This window comes from Diadema antillarum, unplaced genomic scaffold (assembly GCF_040938485.1).
Source record: "Diadema antillarum isolate AM-2024a unplaced genomic scaffold, OU_Dant_1.0 seq00001658_RagTag, whole genome shotgun sequence".
Taxonomy (NCBI): Eukaryota; Metazoa; Echinodermata; class Echinoidea; order Diadematoida; family Diadematidae; genus Diadema; species Diadema antillarum.
Genome location: NW_027272358.1, coordinates 226,127 through 247,647, shown reverse-complemented (window position 1 = coordinate 247,647; position 21,521 = coordinate 226,127). Strand labels below are relative to the sequence as shown.

At 37.8% G+C, this 21,521-nt stretch overlaps 1 protein-coding gene across 1 annotated transcript in view; it reads left to right on the top strand.

The window, feature by feature from the left end:
• Nucleotides 1-682: 682 nt before the first annotated feature.
• The window catches only part of LOC139711417 (uncharacterized), an 87,234-nt gene continuing 66,395 nt past the window's right edge, over nt 683-21,521 (top strand). Inside the window, exon 1 of the mRNA XM_071623300.1 lies at nt 683-1,369. Within this exon, the coding sequence (XP_071479401.1) occupies nt 923-1,369 (447 nt within the window). The 5' untranslated portion in view covers nt 683-922. The remainder of the gene's footprint in view (nt 1,370-21,521) is intronic.

The window sequence follows — 21,521 nt, the reverse complement described above, 5'->3', positions numbered from 1 at the left end:
GGGTGATTGCCCTGGGAGGGTAGTTGTCCGGGGGGTAGTTGCCCTAAGGGGGAATAGACCTGGGCCCCGTTGCTAGAAACTTTGCGTTTAAACGCAACTTGCAACTGATTGTCACTGGCCAATCAAAATCAATGTTGCATGCATGTCTTCTTAATAGGGCAGACCCTGAGCCAATCAGAATGGTTGTTTTAAAATTAGCAATTATTTGCAATTGATTGCAACTTTCTTGCAACGGGGCCCAGGGGGGGTAATTATCCGGGTGGTAGTTATCCGGAGGGTAGTTGCCCAGGGGGTAAGTGCCCGGATACGAGTGTAATCGTATCTGTACACATTTGACAACGTCTGTTTCTGACTGACTTTTTAAAGTGGCAAAGACTAAGCACATCAACCTCCAATCTGTTTGTCTTTTCAAGATATAATATACTTCTGTTATTATCATTCAGTGCGCTTGTCTGTGGTAGAGTTTGACAGCTTTGAGTTACACCAAGCAACCAAGAGCGGATTACAAATGTACGAGCAACCACCCCCTCAACCCACTATGCGAGAAAGAGAAAATCTATGGTGATGCTGAGGAGATCCCTTGTTCACACTGCTGTGGTTCTTCCGCGCTTGCATTCCGTGATATATCGCAGCTTCGATAAACGTCTACACGTACACTACACTGTCGTTGTTCTGACTCATCTCACATGCTGGCGTTTTCTTCGATAGCTTTGTGTACGGATGATACGTAGACAATGACTGATCTCAGTGTTATTCTCTATAGCCAGTATATTTCTATGTAGTGTGACTTTGCCCGAGTAAGTGGCCGAAATCATCCATCTGCTAGTGGTAAAGTGGAAATACCAATCTCATTCTGACCCATTTTTGAAGGATTTCCAGGCAGGATGGAATGAGTCGGAAGAAGTGACCCGCTGAAGTCATCATGGCGAAGCTTTTTAAGATTTTCGGTAAGAAAAATCCGTCCGCTCGAGGAGAGTATATGGGTAGGTCGGGCCTACAGTACGAATACAGGTACGGATCCGGCTCCCTAAGCGACCTCACATCGGACAATGCACAAATGCAGGCAGCGAGCGGTCTGAGCAGCTTTTCTAATGCAGGAGGGCTCTCATCACATCAACAGTACCACAGAAACACCTCTGGACCAGGCCAAGGCGAGTGTCAAACCTCAGAAAGATACAGACACCATAGTACAGAGGATGATGGAGCTGGACTCACTGATGATTTTGAGTTTCGAGGAGCAGGTGCATTGAATCTTGTAACCAATGCCAATGGAAACAGAAAGATTAGTGATGGAGGGAATGGGGCTGAAGCTGGTGTAAACATCAGGAGGAATGAGATGGGTGAACCACGCAGCCCTGTCTCCAAAAAGGTATTGAACAACTTACAACGAGTAAATTAATCAATTTTTCTCTTGATTATTATTTTCATAACTTTCCTGTATGAATTAGCTCTTTTATCAGACCTAGATGTTGTATAGATTCTATGTCACATTGTGAATATTCAACATGTCAACATTAACTATACACAGCCCAGTCGATGTTTAAACGTACAGCAACTGGGCTGCGTATAGCTCAGAGTCTAAAATACTCTGGCACAAGTTGCTTGAATAAACTTTTGATATCCCTTTCAACCTTTTAAGCTGTCAATTTAGATATTCATCAGTGTTTGTCACTGTTAAAGGTGCATGGTCCCCGTGTTTTAGTCAAGTGCGTACGCGGGCGCACGGCGCAAGTTTCCTATAGAGACCTACGCTATCGACTTCTTTTGGCGCTTACGCTTTGGCCCACTTTCCCGAGTCCGAAGAAGTCCGATTCACTGTAGTCAGTGGTCCGATCACACTTCGGCTCATGATTCGGCTGAGGGGGATGACAGCTTTAGCAAACTTCTTTTGTGATGTCATAATAACAAGCACATATGCACGCACCCTGGCATTACTACAGACTGCGCGATGCGCAGAGAAGACAACAAAGGCAACGTTACTTAGCAACACCTACGCACTTTACTCTTGATGACAGCTCTACTTCGGTAATCTTCGGCAGTATCATCAACAGCGCCATCTACACTACCGGGACTATGCCCCTTTAATATACTTCTGTCATGTTTAGTATGGATTCTAGTAGTGTAACAGGATTGATTTTGCATTTTGGCAGTTGCTGCCTTTGCAAGCACTGTGTGTAGACCCTGTTCAAAAGTATAGACAAGTCCTTGAATTGTTTTGCATAATATGACAAAACAAAGAAAACCCCCAAACCACACCATTGCAGTGATAGCAATAAAATTTACAAGCAGTCATTAACGCATGAACACAAAAAATACTTACTCACAAATTGTACAGTAAATTGTACTTACTTCATACTTGGGTGTAGAGACTGGAAGCGAAGCTTATTTGTCCCTCGTTACTGTTCTGTCCCGTCTCAGGCAGGGTTCATTGATTAGGTTATTTCTCCAATCTTCTAGGGAAGACTTGAATTGGTTTATGGTGGTAGCATTGATGACTTCCTTAGGTAGTGCATTCCAATTGTTTACATTTCTTATTGAGAAGACAGACTGCCTCAGAATGGACACATTGTTTGAAAAGTTTGAGATTGTGACCTCTTGTTGTTGAACTACTGGCCAATTGGAAAAATTTTGAAGGATTTACTCTGTTGAAGCCTTTCAGGATTTTGAACTGTATCAAGTCAGCACCCTGCCTTCTGTAAGCCAAAGTGGGTACAGGTGTAGATGCAGCTCTCTTTCCAGGTATGCCTTCTGTTTCAGTTCAGGAAGAAGTCTTGTGGCCCTTTGCTGGACTTTTTCTAGCATGTCTTCATCCCTCTTCAGTGTTGGGCATTACACTGAATTGCAGTATTCTAATGTTGGCAGCTGGTTGTACAATTGTTTTATATTGTATGTATATATTGATACAGAGAAAACTCTTCTTCTGCAAAGTTGAAAAGGATCTTTTTATCATTCCTACTTTGATGTTGGCTTCCGTAGCATAAACAAGTTGAAATCATCTCAATTTTTGTCATCATCATCATCTCTATGGGAGTGTACATACTGTAGGTAGGCCTTTTGGTCTCCCGGTTGTCAGCTCTCGGTAGCATGAGTAACAGTCTATAACAAGGGTGGGCATGGATGTCAGACAATTTCAAAATGTTTGTCTGACCAGAACGTGTCTAAACCATGCTTGAAAGAAAGTATACAAGTTGATCTCAGTTGTCACAAGTGATGTACATATGTAGGCAAACTGTTCCATGACTGGATGACCCTTTTGCTAAAAAAGTTGCTCCGGATGTTCAGTCGACAGTGTATGGTGAATGATTTGAAGGGGTGGCCTCTTGATCCATGATACTGTGATTGTACAAAGAAAGACTGTGGGTTGATTCTATCTGTACCATATACAACATGGTGTAGTATTTTGAAGACCTGGATCATGTCCCCTCTTTTCCTCCGGTAATGCAAAGAATAAAGATTAGGCTTCACGAGGAGTCTCTCACTCTAAGAAAGGGTGCTGAGTCCAGTTTGGTTGATCTATGTTGAACCGCTTCAATCCTTCTGTCATCAGTCATAAACCTGAGTCTCGATACATACAACATTGGAATATTCCAAATGTCTCTCACTTCCAAATCTCTCACTTCCAAATCACTCTCACTGTGAAGAATACATGCTACTTTTCTTAATTCTTCTATTTCTTGTCTGATCTTAGTACCCGGTCAAAGGCTAGTGATGTATAGCTCATTTGCATCAACATTGCAGAATTGTAATTTCTTCAAGTTTGTCAGAATATCGGAATGATTAGGTTTTATAGTGTACCGTACCAAGGATAGTTAGATCTATACTATCAGATGATATTTACAGTTGTGTGACATTTTCTACAGTAGGCCCTAAATATAAAAGTATTGACACCAACATTTAACTTGAAATAAAGATTTACATGTAGGTAATTTCAAAGGGCTTTTGAGTAGTGAATGGGAAAACACTAATGCAAATGTGCTGTACAGCACTGTAGCCCATTTTAGCAGACAGCATGATACACATTGCAGTACTGTAAGTACTATAGTGGGCCTACATTAGATGTCATTGTCATTAGGCCAACCTGCTAGCGCCAACTGATTTCAGGCTGTTACTCTATATAGTGACATTATTAGCACCATCACTGGCAATGGAAATATGAAGTCACTCGATGCATTTCTTGTCAGAGTAATATTAAGGAGGCACAGGATGTACAGTACATGTATGATACAATACATTGTACATATATTATGTATAGTCTGGAAACCATGGATGCTACATGCACCTTCAGTATGTTTGTGCTGTAAGATGGGGAAGATGTAAATGGTCATAGTTTCCTTTTCTATATCTAATGACACCATTGCTGATAAATGGATACAAACGTAGCCATAAAATTAGCTCAAATAAAGGACTAGAGGCACCAGCTCACATAAATATTTTTCACCTTGTAAATATATTGGCATACAACGTAAGATATTTGAATTTGTTCCAATATTGTATGCAGTCTCCCACTGGCAAATCATTGCTAGAGTCATGGCCCAAGTGTCAAGGTTACATTGACTAAATCTGGAAACAAATCATGTGGTAAAAATCTATGAGACTACCATGGCAGTGTTCAATTCTCTGGCAGATTATAGCTTTTGACAGGGAAGAAATGGACTCATAATGCATTCATGTTGTAGAATTTGAACAGAACACAGTGTAGTATGAACACACAAATTTATAAGGTGTTGAGGGATACCAATGATGCTGTAATGCTAACTGTCTTTTCCAATGAACTTAATGTGTATTCTGAAAAAAATCTGAACATTTGTAGGTCTACTCCACAGTAACATGCCAAAGGACTACCAGGGTGTGCACAATTAGTCAGTGTTGTATATCGTAGGCCTACACTGTGTACAGTTGTGCATGGTAGGGTGTGAATCATTTCTCTTTGGGTATTTGTCATCAAATGAGAACTCCCAATAACAATGTATAAGTTTCTTTGTCACTGTCAAAATGGCCTTGCTGACCAACCTGTGCGTGTTATTGTAAACACTTCAAGACATCCTGTCAATGTTTACATTTGTATGCCTTATTGTCTTTACCTTCTCAGTAGCCAAAGAGTAAAATATTCACCATTTGTCACAGGCTTTGTTGGAATTACAAGTAGAACTACACAGCTACTGGATATTAGACAATATAGTGTAACATGTCAAAATGTAGTAAAGTGTAGATGCAATAACTATCAACAAACAAGGATTGACCCTTATCCATTTTTGCAGAATGGCATTGCTGAACATTATGATCATTATTGTTCATTGCTAGCATTAGTCTTGGCTTAGATTTCCTTTTATGTGAGATATTATTTTTTTCTTCAAATTTGATTGTACTTTGTGCTCTAAACTAGCTTTAATACATTGTATGTACAGTGGAAGCAAATTCTGGAAAATGTAGTCAGATATTTTGTATACATGTACTAACCTAATGATATTATATATTTTTTGTGCTATTTATATACACATGTACATACACGTAGGTTAAATATTGATCCTGCTTGACTTCACAAAATGTATAAGGACCTTTGCTTTCCGAGTGGACAGAATAACAATTACTTTCACCACTTTAGGTAGGAATAAGATGAAAAAAAAAGAGACTGTTTTTACATTCGTATTGATTTTTTGTTCTTTAAATTGTATTTCAAAGTGAGAATTGCCACAGATTACATTGTATGTCTGTAAAAGCATGGAAAGGGGGGCCCTCAAAAGTAAGTAATCGCAACGATGTCATCTAGACAAACACTTTATCATACAGTAAGTACAATTGTATGGCATAGGCAGCACAATAACGAGTGTTATTATGGAGAGGAGTACTGTATGCTACCAAGTTTTGTATGAGTCATCAGGATTTCAACTGGCAGTCGGTCACCAAGGATCCTTGCCCTGCTGCACTTGCATTAACCTTACATCTGTTACTATTCAGTCTAGACATGGGATGTTGGTTTGGTACTGTTTTACCCACCTTCCAGTTGACTAAGTGATTGTCATGTAGCGATAGGATGGACATTGCTCTACAACAATTTACAATATTAAACTCTTGCAGACTGTAGAAAATATCTTCTTATACAAGTGATGGGATGCTATTGTGTATATATTTCTTTCTGGTAATATTTTTGAAAAATTTTACTTTCCTTTAATGATGCATTTGCTTGATATTCTTTAGGCACCTACAGTTGTGTGTACCCATAGCCATGAATTGCGAAGTGACAGTTGTGCAAAATGCTGCTCCTTGTACAGTTTTGGGTCAGTACAATACAACTAGTTTAAACTTGAATCATTGTCACAGGTTCAACCAATGCATTATGAATTTTCAACAGCTGCAAACCCTACAGCTTGTAATCACTGAAGAGGCTAACTTGATGACAGCATGTAAAATACTTCCACAGTGTGCATAGTAAGGGATAGATCGTACATACATTGTACGGTGTACAGTAGTACTACACCTCTCCTTGCATTGCTTTCGTGCTTTGATCCATCCAAGTGCAGTAAATAGTGCTACTGACAATATGACTACCTGGTAAGGGGGAGGGGGATCTACTTAGAAGCTAAGATCAACTTTACATTTTGGTATCATGTTGTGTTTTTTAAATTTTCTAAAGAAAATGAAAACTTTAGAGACTTTTTCTTGTAGTCATATGATTGACAGAGGAATTTTTCTGTAATTATTTTATAACAACTTGAAGTGGATTCTAAAAGGCTGATAAAACTGTATAGGGAAACAAGTGGTATGTAGATTATATCATAATCTTGAGTTGATTTTAAAACTCTTAAGATCAACTTATCTTACTAAAACACCCCATGGTCTAAACGGGGTGATTCAAATCTGTTGATCTGTTACAAGTTGTAGCCTTTCAGAAATAGTCTATGACCACTAAAACATTTGGGGCATTTAAAGTCACAAACATATCCTACATGTACTTGTAAATGTAGGATGTATCCTAACATGTAAAGTATATCCTACATGTAAATGTACTAACAAGGTATCAGGCATACAGTGTACACTGTACATGAATTATACATGTATTTTGATTTTGAAGTAAAGCACTCAATGTACATGAAAGGTCAAGGAAAGATCTGCCAGCAGAATGCTTTTTCTTACATTGTACATGCGGTAGTTGTCTTTGATACAACTATACATTTACACATTTGTAAGGCCTACATTGTAGCTTTGGTCTCTTCCTATTCCATTATTAGTGCTGTGATTACACCTGTGCAACCCTCACATATTAACTGGAAAAGCAGTATACAAGTACCATGCATAGTACTTTCACACTGTCTACGTACTTATCCCAAACAATAAGATAAAGCATTATTCATCGCTTGAATACCCCTGTCAGTGGTGCAAACAGAACTGTACTTGAGGATGCCACTTGGTAACAAAATACATGTACTAGATTACTATGTCAGTATTCATGTGGGTAACGATATAGGATTGCAGTGAAGGGTGCTACAAATCTACTCGCCAACTTGTCTTCGGCAACTAACTTGCATGGCCACTTGCCTTTTCAGAGTATGGTGCCCTAATGCTCATCATTCGGGCTGGTTGGGGAGACACATGACTGTATACCTTCTGCATATTTTGTAATGCCCTGGAATGCATAATAGCATATTATACTGTGAGTCTGCTCATTTTATGATATACAGCATACATTATCGTTCTGTCTCTATGGGAGTATTTGCCTTCTTGTTCAATTTAGCAGGGCCAGAGAAGTGGCTCTCGTGATTGTACAGTAGTTTGTGCGCATTTGAGATGGCAAACAATATTTTGTGATATTGAGTGCAGAATTAGTACAATGATCTGCTACATTCGCAAACAATAAAGCCACATCTCCGCATAAGCTGCTTCCTGACTTTGGCAACAAAAAAGGAGAAAAAAGAAAAGATATTGAAGGACTTTATCCAGAAAACTTTCATCACTTTTCTGAACTTAGTGTGTGTGTGTGTGTGTGTGTGTGTATGCATGTTATTATCAGTCAAAGTTTTAGAGCTCCCTGTGAATAATGTGAAAAGTACAAACTGTAGTTGAGTGTGTGTGTGTGCGAAAAATGTTCATGTACAATTTTTTATACAACAGTATCAGACTTGAGAATAAAACTTGTGTGGAAAAAGGACATCGGATGTTTGTGTTTTCATTCACTCATGCCACATACAAACTTGCTTGGATTGCAAGTCAATAGCAGAATACACATGCATAAGAATTGCTATCATTTGTGTGATGACATTACATAGATGATGACTGGGGAGGGAACATACCAAATGTTCCACTCGAAGGGTTTGAAATAGCATTTCAAACCCTGAGGGGGGAATGTTTGGTACACTGTACATGTTCCCGACAACAAAAGTCATCATCTGTAATATTATATGGGTTAGTCAAATACGGTCATCTGCTTTATCACATTGTATGGAATAGGCAAATTTATCTTATCGATTACGTGAAAAATATGATTGTTCAATCGTTTGTCATTTGTTATGTGAAAATGTTTTCCCATGGGAGAACATTACAAAATGTTCTGCCCATGGGCGAACATACTGTAAGCAATGTGCCTCCATCAATTGACTGTGTTTACTGTAGCCAGTCACTAACCAGTATTTGACTTACCCATTTAATATTATGTAATGTTAATGTGATGCGTACATGCTATTTTATGGTATTGCAATGGTTGTGACGGCCCTATGCAAAGTTACTTGTAGTTGTTCACACTACGCTTTGTGTCTTAAACTTTGTTTGATATTGCTCAAATTAGCACAGAAACAACAGTGATTTACTATATTACAGGTATACAAATGTTGCATACATGTAGTTCTGAGTGCATCAGTAGAAATTGTGTGCATAGGGTAACTATGGAATGCTTAACCCATGAGGCGAAGCCCAGTGTGTGTAGGCTAAATTTCATACTGTAGTTACTGCGTGCACACTATTCCTACTGACGCATGAAAAGGCGTGTGCATCATCTTTTTATAGAACATTTTTTTTTTTTTGGCAGAAATCCTAATTTTGAACATGTAACCCAATGGCAAATGTACCATATTGGATATACATGTACAGTGTAGATGCATTTTCTTTTAGCTTGCCATATAACATGTAGATGCAGCCATGTACACTACAAACAGCAATTACTGGATGCATGAAAATTTTTACTGACTTATAGCTGGCCTTCTCTTGTGCAGCTGGACATTTCTTGCTTATTGAGCCAACGTTTGCTACGTTTTAATGTGCAAATACTTGCGAAGTGCACAAACTCTTTGCTACAAGTGATGTGCAAAAACCATTTGCCATTGACATTTTGCCCTGCATATCTCCCCCTTCTCCATGCCATTCGCCCTCAGTCTCGACGCCCGTTGAAAAAAAAAATACATGAGCCCTATCTGGCCCCAACGCACACACATCATTTCTCTTCATGAAAAAGCTGAAGAAAAGTGGCGTATGTCATGAATAATATTCATTTTACCACGTCATTTAAAAAAACCCCACACAACGACAATATGTTTACATATCCTCGCCCGTTTGTCTGCTTCAGACTGTACATTATCATTTTTATCATTATTATATGAATACTATTTACCGGTACGTATCATCATTTAATCAATATTATTTTGGGAGGGGAGATGATATAGTCATTATAGGTTTAATAAGTAGGCATCTGTGGGTATCCATGGGTCTCAGGGCCTCATATTATTTTCTTTGATATTTCTTTTCCCACGTTATGGGAAAAAGAAGAATATTTCTGTCTTCATTTGCTCCCTCTTTTTTATTTTTATCACCAAAACTTGGTTTGACAGACTATAGAATCACCCATTACTTGTAACTTCAAAAATAGGCGGTTGGCAAAGCGAGGTTTTCCCCTACATCCGCACGTGTCTTATTAATAGGGAGCTTTAGATTTTAGACGCGCGGACGTTCAAAGGAAAAAAACATGTTCTGAGCTTGCTCAGTAGCGCGCATAAAGTCAATCTATTTTTAGCTTTGCGTCGCCTGAGTTTTTCACTACGTGCACTGGGCTATTTTCATGTCCGCACAGTTTGCGACGTAGAGAGCTTCTTCATGCACTGATCATATGGGGGCGCAATTTTATTTTTTATACGTTGCGTCCCAGCATAATCTAAAGCTACTTTTCCCCACGTCGCAGGGAGAGGAGAACGTCCAGCGCAAGCATCGGCTCAAACGTACGCGCGTCAAAATCTAAAGCTCCCTAATATTCATGTTTACAGCAGCAATAAACGAATGGACAGCGGCGCGTGTAATCTGAAATGGAAGGGTACGATCGGCAAGGATAAAAATTTAAGTGGATATTTAGCCGTCCTAAACAGTCTGACTACAATGATGCCCGACGTGAGAGCAAACTAAATGACGTACCTGAGCTGCATAGTATCCTGTAGTTGTGCAAAATACAATAAAATAACAGGGCAATTCCGCAGTTAGGTGGACATGACATGGATAAAAGAAATGTGCCTCTTTATCTTACTCTTCAATCTAGGTATCAACTAATGCAATGGATGTTCACCAATCATTAAGGTCTTTCAAATTCAGTAGATTTTATCTTTCGTATTGATTGATTTCGCGAGATCTAAAACCATCATTTAAAATGTACATGTGGGACTGGGGATGCTGAAATTCACTTAAATGCAAATTACAGTGGGTTCCTTTGAAATTTTTTCCTCAAAGTTTTGCTAAAGGGTAAAAGATAAATACATTTAAATACTCCAGAAGTCATGTGACATTTTGTCAATTACAAAAGGGTGAAATGACCTGCGGAATTACTCCAGACAAATGAAACGTTACTAACCGTAACGTTACTAACCATGCTTTTGGGGGTCTAGCTAAGAAATTATTGGTCGAACTGCTAAAAAACATTGTGTGAACATTTGTCATAATGCAATAATTGAAATTAATGCAACACTTTGTTTGAAGTAACTTGAATTTTTGCACACTTTTTGTTACAAGACATTGATTTTTTTGTCATGTCCTTTTTTCGTAACGTTACTAACCAGCCCTTTAAGTTGCCATAGCAATGCTATTATTTCTTGGATTGTATTCATTCTTTTCTGTATCATAAACCTGGGAATGATGAACATGTTTTTGATATAATTTTGGCTTGAAATGAATAAATGGTAATTTAGTAGTAAAAACAAATATCTAAATTTGTTCAAATGTAACGTTACTAACCGCGGAATTGCCCAACAGCATTCGCTGCTAACTAAATGCCCTTGTATGACCGAGCCGTGTATTACCATATGAGAGCCCATATCACGTGCACGCAGATAGTGTGTTTTGTGTAACCATCGTCAATACATACACAGGCGCGGGCCTGTAATCTGATATAGAAAGGCACGATCGGCAAGGACAAAATTTAAGTGGATATTTAGCCGTCGACATCACTGCTAAACGGTCTGAGTACAATAATACCCGACTTGAGAGTAAACTGAATGACGTAGCTGAGCTGCAGAGGATCCTGCAGTTTTGGAAATAAAATACGGCATTCGTAGCTTCCCGTGTACCGAGAACGCATCATGATACGCAATGCAACACAGCGACAGGCTCAATGCATACACATATCTATCTCTCTGCGATATCTTCATGGAAAATGGTATATGCATTTACTGACTGGCAGTGATTATCTAGGGAATTTGGGATTGATTGGATCATATGTCAGGGGTCAAAGGTCAAGGGCAACGCTTTAAAATTTTTCTATTTCCCTCATATTTATTAAATGCCAGCAGGATTATTTTTTTTTAACTTGGTGTATGCATGTATAACCCAATAGAGATTCTGTTGAAAGTTCTTTTTTTTTTGCCAAAAAGGTCAAAGGTCAATAGGTCAAAGATCAAGTGAAAGTGTTGAACTTACTTCTTCCTCCATATCTCGGAAGTGGCTCAAGTTATCTTGAAACTTAGTACATAATTATGTATGTTCTGCCTGACAGTGATTCTCTTATGAATTTTAGGGTCAAAGGCCAGATGAAAATGGTAACAATATACTATTCAATACAGAAATTGCACTTTTTCTCCATACCTTGAAAATTACTCAATGCTGAAAGGGGCAAAGTCTAGTTAAAGTCCTTAAATCCCCAAATACATGCTATCCTATTCATCCAATTACACCTAGGTCAGGGAAGGTGAACATTCAACACATTTGTGACAAACGTGTCATTTTAATATTTTGCCAATTTTGTGAAAATGTAAGCACACATTGTCCACATGTACTATAGATCTATAAGGAGAATCATGCATTATGGCGGAGGCATACCAGTCGCCATAGCGACATTTCTAGTTAGATTATAAAATTTACCGAGTTGGGTACTATTCATGAGTTTAAAAACATGCTGAAAAATATCAACTCTGATCATGAATGAGCAAAAGCTGTTTACATACGATGTAACAGTGCAAGTTAAATACATATGCATAGTGCATGAACATGAATGCAAACTATGTGTGTAAATCATGTTTGTGCATATATGTGTACCAGGTACAATATGTGCTCTAACTGGTGCAGGTACTGTGAATATCTGCTTCAATCAAATTATATTGGAATCATTTTAGGAATACAAAATGTACATCATAGTACCGACAATTTTCAGTGCTTTTTTTTTAAATGTTTATAGCACGAGTGAATGATACTGATTTCTTTGTCCATTTCTTTACTCGCAAATTCAACCACCTGATTTGTGAAAAATAAGACTCAGTATTAAATGCAATGTACAATGTACTAGTACCTTATTGGGTAGATACAGTAGTACACAATCAGTCCAAGAAAGTGAAAAATGCATTTGTAGTACATAGCTACAGTGCTGCCATAATACAGGTTGTTAGTTGTATTAAATTCAGTATTCAGTGCTCTGCATGTGTAGCAGCTTCCAAGTATTGACGACGAAGTTTGTATTCATGCTGTTGCACTTCAGTCATTGGCTGTTCATTATTTCTACAGGACCAATGTGTTAAGTGCTGTAAGTGCATTGAAATCATGAATTTTTAAACTTGTGAAGCCTGGCTGCAAATGAATTAAAAGCTGATATTGTTCAGAACATTATACCGTACAAAATACAGGTGCATGCCACAATACATTTGTTCACTGCACTGGAAAGTACTGTATGTAGAGTATTGTGACCAGTAATGGTTTCATAGCACCCTGTACAGAGATTTTGATGTCAGTGTGACATACAGTAAGAACAATAGACAATGTACATATGTATCATTTACCCTGTATACCATATCATTGCAGGTTGATTTCTCAGAAATGGTAATTTTCTGATGTACAATTGTAATTTAAGGATTGTTTGGGGGTGGGGAGCATCAAAGATTAAAAAGCTATACAGCTGTAGAAGTTTGAGTGGAATCAGACATAAATTGAGAAAGTTTAAGTGGTTATGAAATGTCATGTGTTTTTAAGGAAGTAGTGATATTGGTCACAGCCACATGCAAATGAGAAGTGATGATGTTAGTAGTAGTGTACCTCACTTGGTCTCCTGTGATCCTGTAAACCAATCTGTACACAGAATTTCCTCTACTGGTTACCCGGTCAAAATGGGCAAGCGATGTATAGGGTCTTCACCATCATAGCCACACCAATGAACTGACTGCAAACCTCCAGGTCAAGCTGTGCATCACCACAAGTTTTTTATCCATTGCATCATCATTGTAGTGTTGATATCACCTACATGTACATGTAGTAATGGTAAATTTTCTACATTTTGTGGACAAATGATAAGAGTTGTAAGGTGATGGCAACATTGTTTTGTATGTGTGTGTTAACAATTCAGTAGAAGAGCTCGGAGTTACTATGACACATAAATTTTGTCTTTTCTTACTTGCACCCTTGGATGATACATGTAGGCCCTACAAAATTGTACATTTTTCCTTTTTTGTGAAAACATGGAATACTTACAGATCCCACTATTTTCTGATTGTCATGTCTGTTTTTGATAAAACATACCCTGCTGTTTTAAACATGTAGTATATTGAATATCAACTATACAATGATGATAAATTTGATCATACAGGCAAATGTGACTAAAGTTCTACAAGTTGGATGAAAAGTGAGATATCAGTACCCATAGTTGGTTGCAGATTAGTGTATTCCCCAGTATGTGTACCAGAGGATACACTATAGGCCTACAATGTACCGATGTACTTTGCAGTGCAACCCCACCACCTCCGCCATGTAACATTTGTGTGTGCGATAGATGCTGACCACATTTCTGAACATATTTTATTCAGATTTGTTCAGTCTAAGTATATCATAAAATATCTAGCCGCCTACAACTTCTGGTAGTAGTGCCCTTGCTTGTGCCTTTTCATACACAACTAGAGAGGGGCCGTCAAAGGCGGCAGACCCACGCCTGAAGTACAAAGTCGGGGTAAACATAATGTGCATTCGGTCATCTACGGTGTACCAGAATTTGGTCACTTAATTGCCAGTGTGCTTTATCACCAGCCAGTGAGTTCTCTTTGGTTCTACAGTCACATCACACGCAAAGTCACATCATTTCACATACGGTAACACTCATTCACAATAGGAAAGTCCTTTAGTCTCCTCCAAAAATCCATCGAATATCCCAAATTCAACCGTCAAAAGTGCAGAATCGGAACTTTTCCAAGCGCACGCGAATTAAGTCCAGTTTTAAGAGTATTGTCTACGCGACGGGTCGCCGAAAAAGCGCTAAAAATCGAGAAATACGCCGTTTTCTTGCGGGATATTTTGATTATAGCAAGCCGAGAGTGTGATGATATCAAAGGTCGTATGAGTGTACGATCTTTGATGGTATCCACAAAAGCGCAAAAGAAAAACAAAATTTACGTACCCCCCAGGCAATTTCCCCTATGATTAGTGTCTACGGGAATTATTCAATGCAAGGGTTGAATGCAATGTCTACTGCACCAGCATTCGGTCACTAACGAGCGCCGCAACGTCCCCGATGCAATTTTGCACCAACAGTGTAGAGCGCGATGCATTGTCAGCGGCCTTGCACACGCATTGACATTGAGCGCGCATATCGTGCAGTGTGACTGCGACCGAGCAAATGCTCCTCCAACGAAAAAAACAATCTATGTTAATTTGAAAAACCATCAAAATACGGGCCAGTTTGTGACGACGGAGAACGAACTTTCATAAATCTAGAAGGACATAGTCCCTCAAACAGGCCTAAACGTAAATTTTGGAATTCTTACGAACATTTGAGCAGCGAAGTCGGATCGTTTGGGAGTTTATGTGTTCGTATGGTAGCAGAAAATCGCAAAGTGAGAAACGGGAAATTTTCGGAGTGGTCACTATATCATGGGGTCAAAACTTCAAGGTCACACAGAATTTGCAAGGGTCAACCGATTATCACCAAAATCTAATCGATTCTTTCCTGCCATTATCCAAACATCCCCTGAACATTTCGTGCAAATCCGTTTACCCGTTCTCTTGTTATCTTGTACACAAACAAACAAACAAACAAACAAACAAAAAAAAACCAAACAAACAAACAAACAAACAAACAAACATACGGAACCTTTACATAACCCCCTGCCGATTTTCATCGGCGTGGGTAAAAAGGTTGATTTTTGGGGGTCTACTTGTGTGCTCTTTTCTAACCACACTTCCAGACAGATTTGTTCAAGTTTGCTATCAGAGGTTTATAGTCAATTCTAAGCCCCTATACATATAATTTTTGGTGATGCTGCCCCCAGTGTTCCACTTTTTACAGAGTCTAAGGCAGCCACCATGTTATATTTCTTGTGTGCACTCTAGCGTTAAAATTTCTGGATACATTTTCTTGGAAGCTAGCATGGAGGTACCTCAACATGAAACTTGGACCCATTATTGTTTTGGGTTTATGGTGTTCCCTTTGTTCTGCTCTTCATATACTGTATACGCTGAATATTTCGCGAGGTTTTTGTTTCCGCGAATTTCGCGAGTCGGGTCCTATTCACGAAATTAAAGACACGCGAAAATATTGACTCTGATCGCGTGTACATTTCTCCGTTCAGTACAGGACTCCACGATCGCGAATTTAACCACTCGCGAAACTGTTGGGAATTCCCGATTCGCGAAAATTTAGACTCGCGAAATATATGGCGTATACAGTAATCAGAGACCATATGTGACCGTGCACCTCAAAACGAACATAAAGTGGCACACACTGATTTTGTGTGAGGACTGAAAATAAGTGAAATGGGTCAACCTAGCCGAACTTGACTTTTTCATATTTTCTGAAAGAACAAGTCTTCTTTTACATTATGCTAAAATTTGGTATCATAAAACGGACAGGAAAGTGTGTTTTTTTTTAGCAGTTTATCTCGAACAGTTTTGGTAGAATAGTGTGGTTACGTGTGTCTTTAGAATCCCTTTTTCATTTCTGAAAAACCTTGTCCACACTCTTCACTTTCAACTCTAATAACTTTTGAAAGGATAGTGCTACTGCTTTGAGAGTTGGCATTAATTATGGACAGAATGTGTTAATGAGGCATGCTTAATTTCAAGTTAATCTGATAATTCCTTCATTGTTGTTACTCTAGTGGTTTACTTCCTGTTTTTTGTCCCATTCATTGCACAGCCAGTACGGTTTGGTAATGTTTAAGCGCTTGAATAGACACTGTACTTCAGAGCCTCTTTTCTCAGTTCACCTTTTTCCTGAGTTTGTGCTTTCTTTCCAATATTTAGATAGGTTAGGAGAGTCCATTTGATTTGAGTTATACATCATTTTAAAGCTTAAAGTCTGCTCTTCCAGAATATGGTCTTAACTAAAAATTCATGTCTGGCGACTTTTTGTTTGTTTTGAGGTGCAGGGTCACATATTGCTCTGCACCTTGTGTGCAGCCCTCTTGATGGATGTTTTTCACATTTTATATTAAAGCATATTTACAAATCTAGCTGTCTGCAACTCTTGGAATTAGTGCCCTCACGTGTTCCATTTTGATGCACAAAATGGTTGAGTTTTAGGGTCTTCTTGTCTGCACATTACTGGCCACAGTTCTTTAACTGATTTCATTCAAGTTTTGTACAAAGGTAGATTTGTACATATACATTGTATCATTGTTAAATCTTGACCTGTACATTTGTGCTAGTTTGGGTCATGCTACCCCCAGTATTCAGCCTTTTATTACATATTAGGTCACATGTTGCCACCATGTTTTCTAAGGTGTGCTGTGCAGGTATGAGAAGACTAGATGATAGAGAAATATTGGATCTATATGGATATGATTATTGGTCAAATTGAAGCTTAACATTCAATTGTTGTCATGTGAAACATAATTTGCAATCTACTTTATACATGTATGTGGTAGCCGAAGTGAACAATCAAGCTTTTATTACTTTAAAAGTAGTTATTAAGGGCAACATGCAGTTGTATTTATTTCAGAGTATAGTGCTTCACTGAAATATAATTGTTGCTGTATTGCTTGCTGTATAATCTGATAACTTTATGTGCACTTAAATATATGCATTTGTGCATTTCCATCCAGCAAAAGGGTACATTTCAGGGATGTGTATTTCTTTGTTTCCTTATTTTCTGTTTCCAATGGCATTACTTCCAATACAATGATCTTTTAGAACAGTTTAAGAGACTGTACAGTTCTGGTTGAGGTGAGGATTTAGCTTTTAATGCTTTGCGAGATATTCAGAAACCACTCTATGAGATGTCAAAGAGCATGCAATTCTATAGGGGAATCAAAAGTTTATTTAATGAAAATGGGTTTTGAAATGGCTGAGATATCGAAAAAACAAGGTGAAACAAAGAGATCCTAATAAAAGGTGTGGCCCGTCGCCTTTTATTATTGTTACTTTTTTGATATATCTCGGCCATTTGAAACCCAATTTTCATCAAATAAACGGTGAATCCTTTTTAAAATTACATGCTCTTTCATTTTTCATAAGAGGTTTCTCATTATCTCATTTAGGAATGTTATAAACCTGAATCCTCACCTCAACCAGTACTGTACAGTCCCTTTAATGAGAGATAACTTTGCCCCAAAATTGCTTCAAAGAAGCAATCTATTAGAACTTTTGCCAGAATGAAAAATTTTGGGGGTAACGTCTGTAAAGCTGGAGAGACATCTATGTACATGTTCACCTGTGATACTGTTGAACATGGTAAGGTCAAATAATGAATGCTCATTAAAAATTTGTTGTTTTTCAACTGAATGACTTAATATTGATTAGAAAAGATAACAGTGGCTCTACAATTCTATTTTACATGGTGTTTTATGCCATTTCTAGACTTAGTGGTGAACATACCATGTACAGTGGAAATAACATGGACAGACAAAACAATCACATTTTTGTCTGTCCATGATACTTAGGTACTTTCACCACTTTTTAAGTCTAAAAATGGTATAAGATACAATGTCAGCAGAATTTTAGGGCTGTTACGAATTATCTTCCCTAATCAATATTACATTTGTACGTCTTTCAGTTACAAAAAAAAAAAGATCAGTGAGCATTCATTTTTTGACCTTCATATGTTAATACATACTTTAGTCCCAGTGAGAGTTCACATTATTATTATTTTTTTTTTTTTTAGGGGAAAGTCCTGTGACAGTGGACTTGCAATGCAGGGACCAATGTGAACGCAGGGTATAGCAGCCTCGAAGAGGCCTGGTTGCAGTATAAATGCTTTACACCTTGAGAAGCAGCTTTTCGCTGACCTTGAAGTTAATTACTGTGGGTCATCGTCCACTAAAACATGCGACTGACCATGACTGAACCATGGAGCTACTGTGAAGAAAAGTCATATTTCTGCATAAATGTGGTATTCAAAAGTGCATACCGTTTATTGGAGGGGAACTTGGTTAGAGTACCTAAATACCACATGAGAACATTAGCCTGTCAGGATCTGCTTCACTGAAATATTAACACTAACAGGCATCCCAAGTAGTATACATTGTAAGCAGACGAGTGATCTATTCCTCAAAAACATTTTCAAAATGTTTCGAAGAGGCTCCAAAAATTGGCTGCCGTATAAAAGGGTATAAGTTTGATTAATTCAGTAGATGTTATCAAGTTGCTGATTGGCACATTGCATATATATACAAAATTTATGATAAGGCCTACATACATTGTACTTGTAGCATAGTCCCTATACAGGTTGGTTCAAAAGACCATGTTTTTGGTTGTGGTGGCGTACTTGTATAGGCCGCATCTTATTTTATTGCTGTATTTCTGTTAAAATGGTGGGGCCTTATTGCCGGTGAGTACTGTACACTGTCAGTTTAGCATGACCTATTAGACTCCCACTGTGTATCATGTTTAGGGGGTGGGTACAACCTCAAAAGTGGGATGTGAAAACCATGCTTTGTTGTGCTCAAGTCCAGCATGGACCTGATGAAAACATGTCACATCTGTGATCCATCACTTCAGTGTGAATATTAGTGCCATTTCAAGCTTGGGAGCCCAAGCGATATGGAGCAAGGTTCTCAAGTTAACTGCTATTCCAGACCTTTGAAGGTATATATTTTAGGATGCAAAGTTCTTCTTTCTTCCCTCTTGGTCATACCATTGGCTTTTTTTTAGCAGAAATTGTAATTTTGTTACAAGTAATATGTCTGCCCAATTTTCCTACTCTACACAAAGGAAAGATGGAGGGAAAAAAGCCAAAAGATGTAAATGACCCCCATATATACTGTAGTTGTTTGCACTTGAGTTAAAAAGACAAATGTGTATCCACTTTTGTGCGATGTTTTTTGTTTAGGATTTTTTTTTTTTTTTTTTTTTGGTAGGACTATAGGATTGGGATTAGGATTGTAGGATTATGATTTCACATTTACAGCTGTAAGCAGTGTATTGTAACATCACATGAGAAAGAACAGTGTCTTTCTAAGAATGGCAATGCAGTACTTACACCTATAGCGTGCCCTTACAACCATGATTAACATGCCATCCCAGTGAAGAAATAAAGATGATGATAATGGCCATGCAGGAAATGACACTCAACTGTATTTCTTTTCACAATAAAGCTACTGCATACATGCTGGGATGTTTTTATGCTGCCAAACTATTTCTGAAGGCTTCAGTTTCCTTGTTTTTCTCAAAAAAAAAGAAAAGAAAAGAAGAAAAAAAGTGTGACTCTGATTATGAATGTATGTAAGTTGCCGACTCTGGGCGTATGTCAAAAGGCTATAAATTGTTTTGCATAAATGCAATGTACCTGCCAAGGGCCATCATCATGTAAATACACTTGTACAATGTACATTGTATAGAATCCTTTGAAAATGTGAACACTCTCTTCCTTGAAAGACACATCACACATAGTAATATCAAATGAAAGTCAGTTTTGGCATCTAATGCTCTTATTTGTCCATTAAAAAAAAAAACCAAATGACTTTTGACATACATGTATTCAGATATGTTGAATGTTGGTGCCATGCATTTACTGTATGTTAAGTACATGAAATGTCTTTTCCCAAATATCTGCTCTCTTAGACAAATATAGCCATCCTTCCAATTAAACCTGATTCAAGGAAAGTAGACACTCAACACTTTTGTGACAAAAATATCATTTCAGTTTTTTTGCCAATTATGTGAAACTGTCATCACACATTGTCAAGGTGCACTATAGACCCATTTGAAGAACCATACATAATGGTGGCGGTATACCACTTGCCATAGTGACATTTCCAGTTTGTCTTAGATTGTTTTCGATTAAATTATCAAATGCTAAATGTTCACTGATACAAAATCCATGTAGATAAAAAACTTGACTTTTAAAAAAAATCACCTATACTGTAGATGCCAAATATTTTTTGCAGGCATGATATTTTGCGAATAGGAGAGTTGACAATTTTGACAATTTTGTGGATGGTTGAATTCAGAATCAGGACCACAAATATCAAACTATTTGCATGTGCTCCAAAATTTCTCCAGTGATCCGTCTAATTCAGCTGTGAAGGTGAGTTGTCTTTCAACTGTTTTACTGTAGTTTTTGTTGTTTCTTTGTTCAAAGACCGGTTGAAGGAGTAAAAGCAGCAAAAACTGAAACAGTGCACGCATAATTCCTACTTCTTGTTTCAGTTTTATTATGTACATGTACACGTACAACATTTAGTATTGCCTTGCTCTTTCACGTTTCACGTTTTTTTGGAAAACATTTCTTGATCAGTCCTTATGAATATTCAAATCAGCAAGTTGATGATGTCATGCTCACATTTTCTTATTCATTTCATATTCAGAAATAACAAAAATCTCATAGTCCAGCTGTATTGAACTTGTCTTAAAACATCCCCAAATAAAAAAGAACGGATATTAACTCTGATATATCTTGGTATGGTAACATGCTTTAACTTGTAGTAGCTAAAGATAACAATTTTTCAGAATTTCATACATTGAACATGTACATGAAAAATTGTGAGGGTATAACATCATCAACTCACTCATTTGAATATTCATAAGGACTTGTCAAGAAATGTTTTCAAAAAAAAGTTACATTTCAAAATGTCACATCTTCCTTATTTCTTATCCAATTTTTGTCATTTTTGTATCATTCTGGAGGGAATATTTTTCTTCATCTTTTGGAGTTT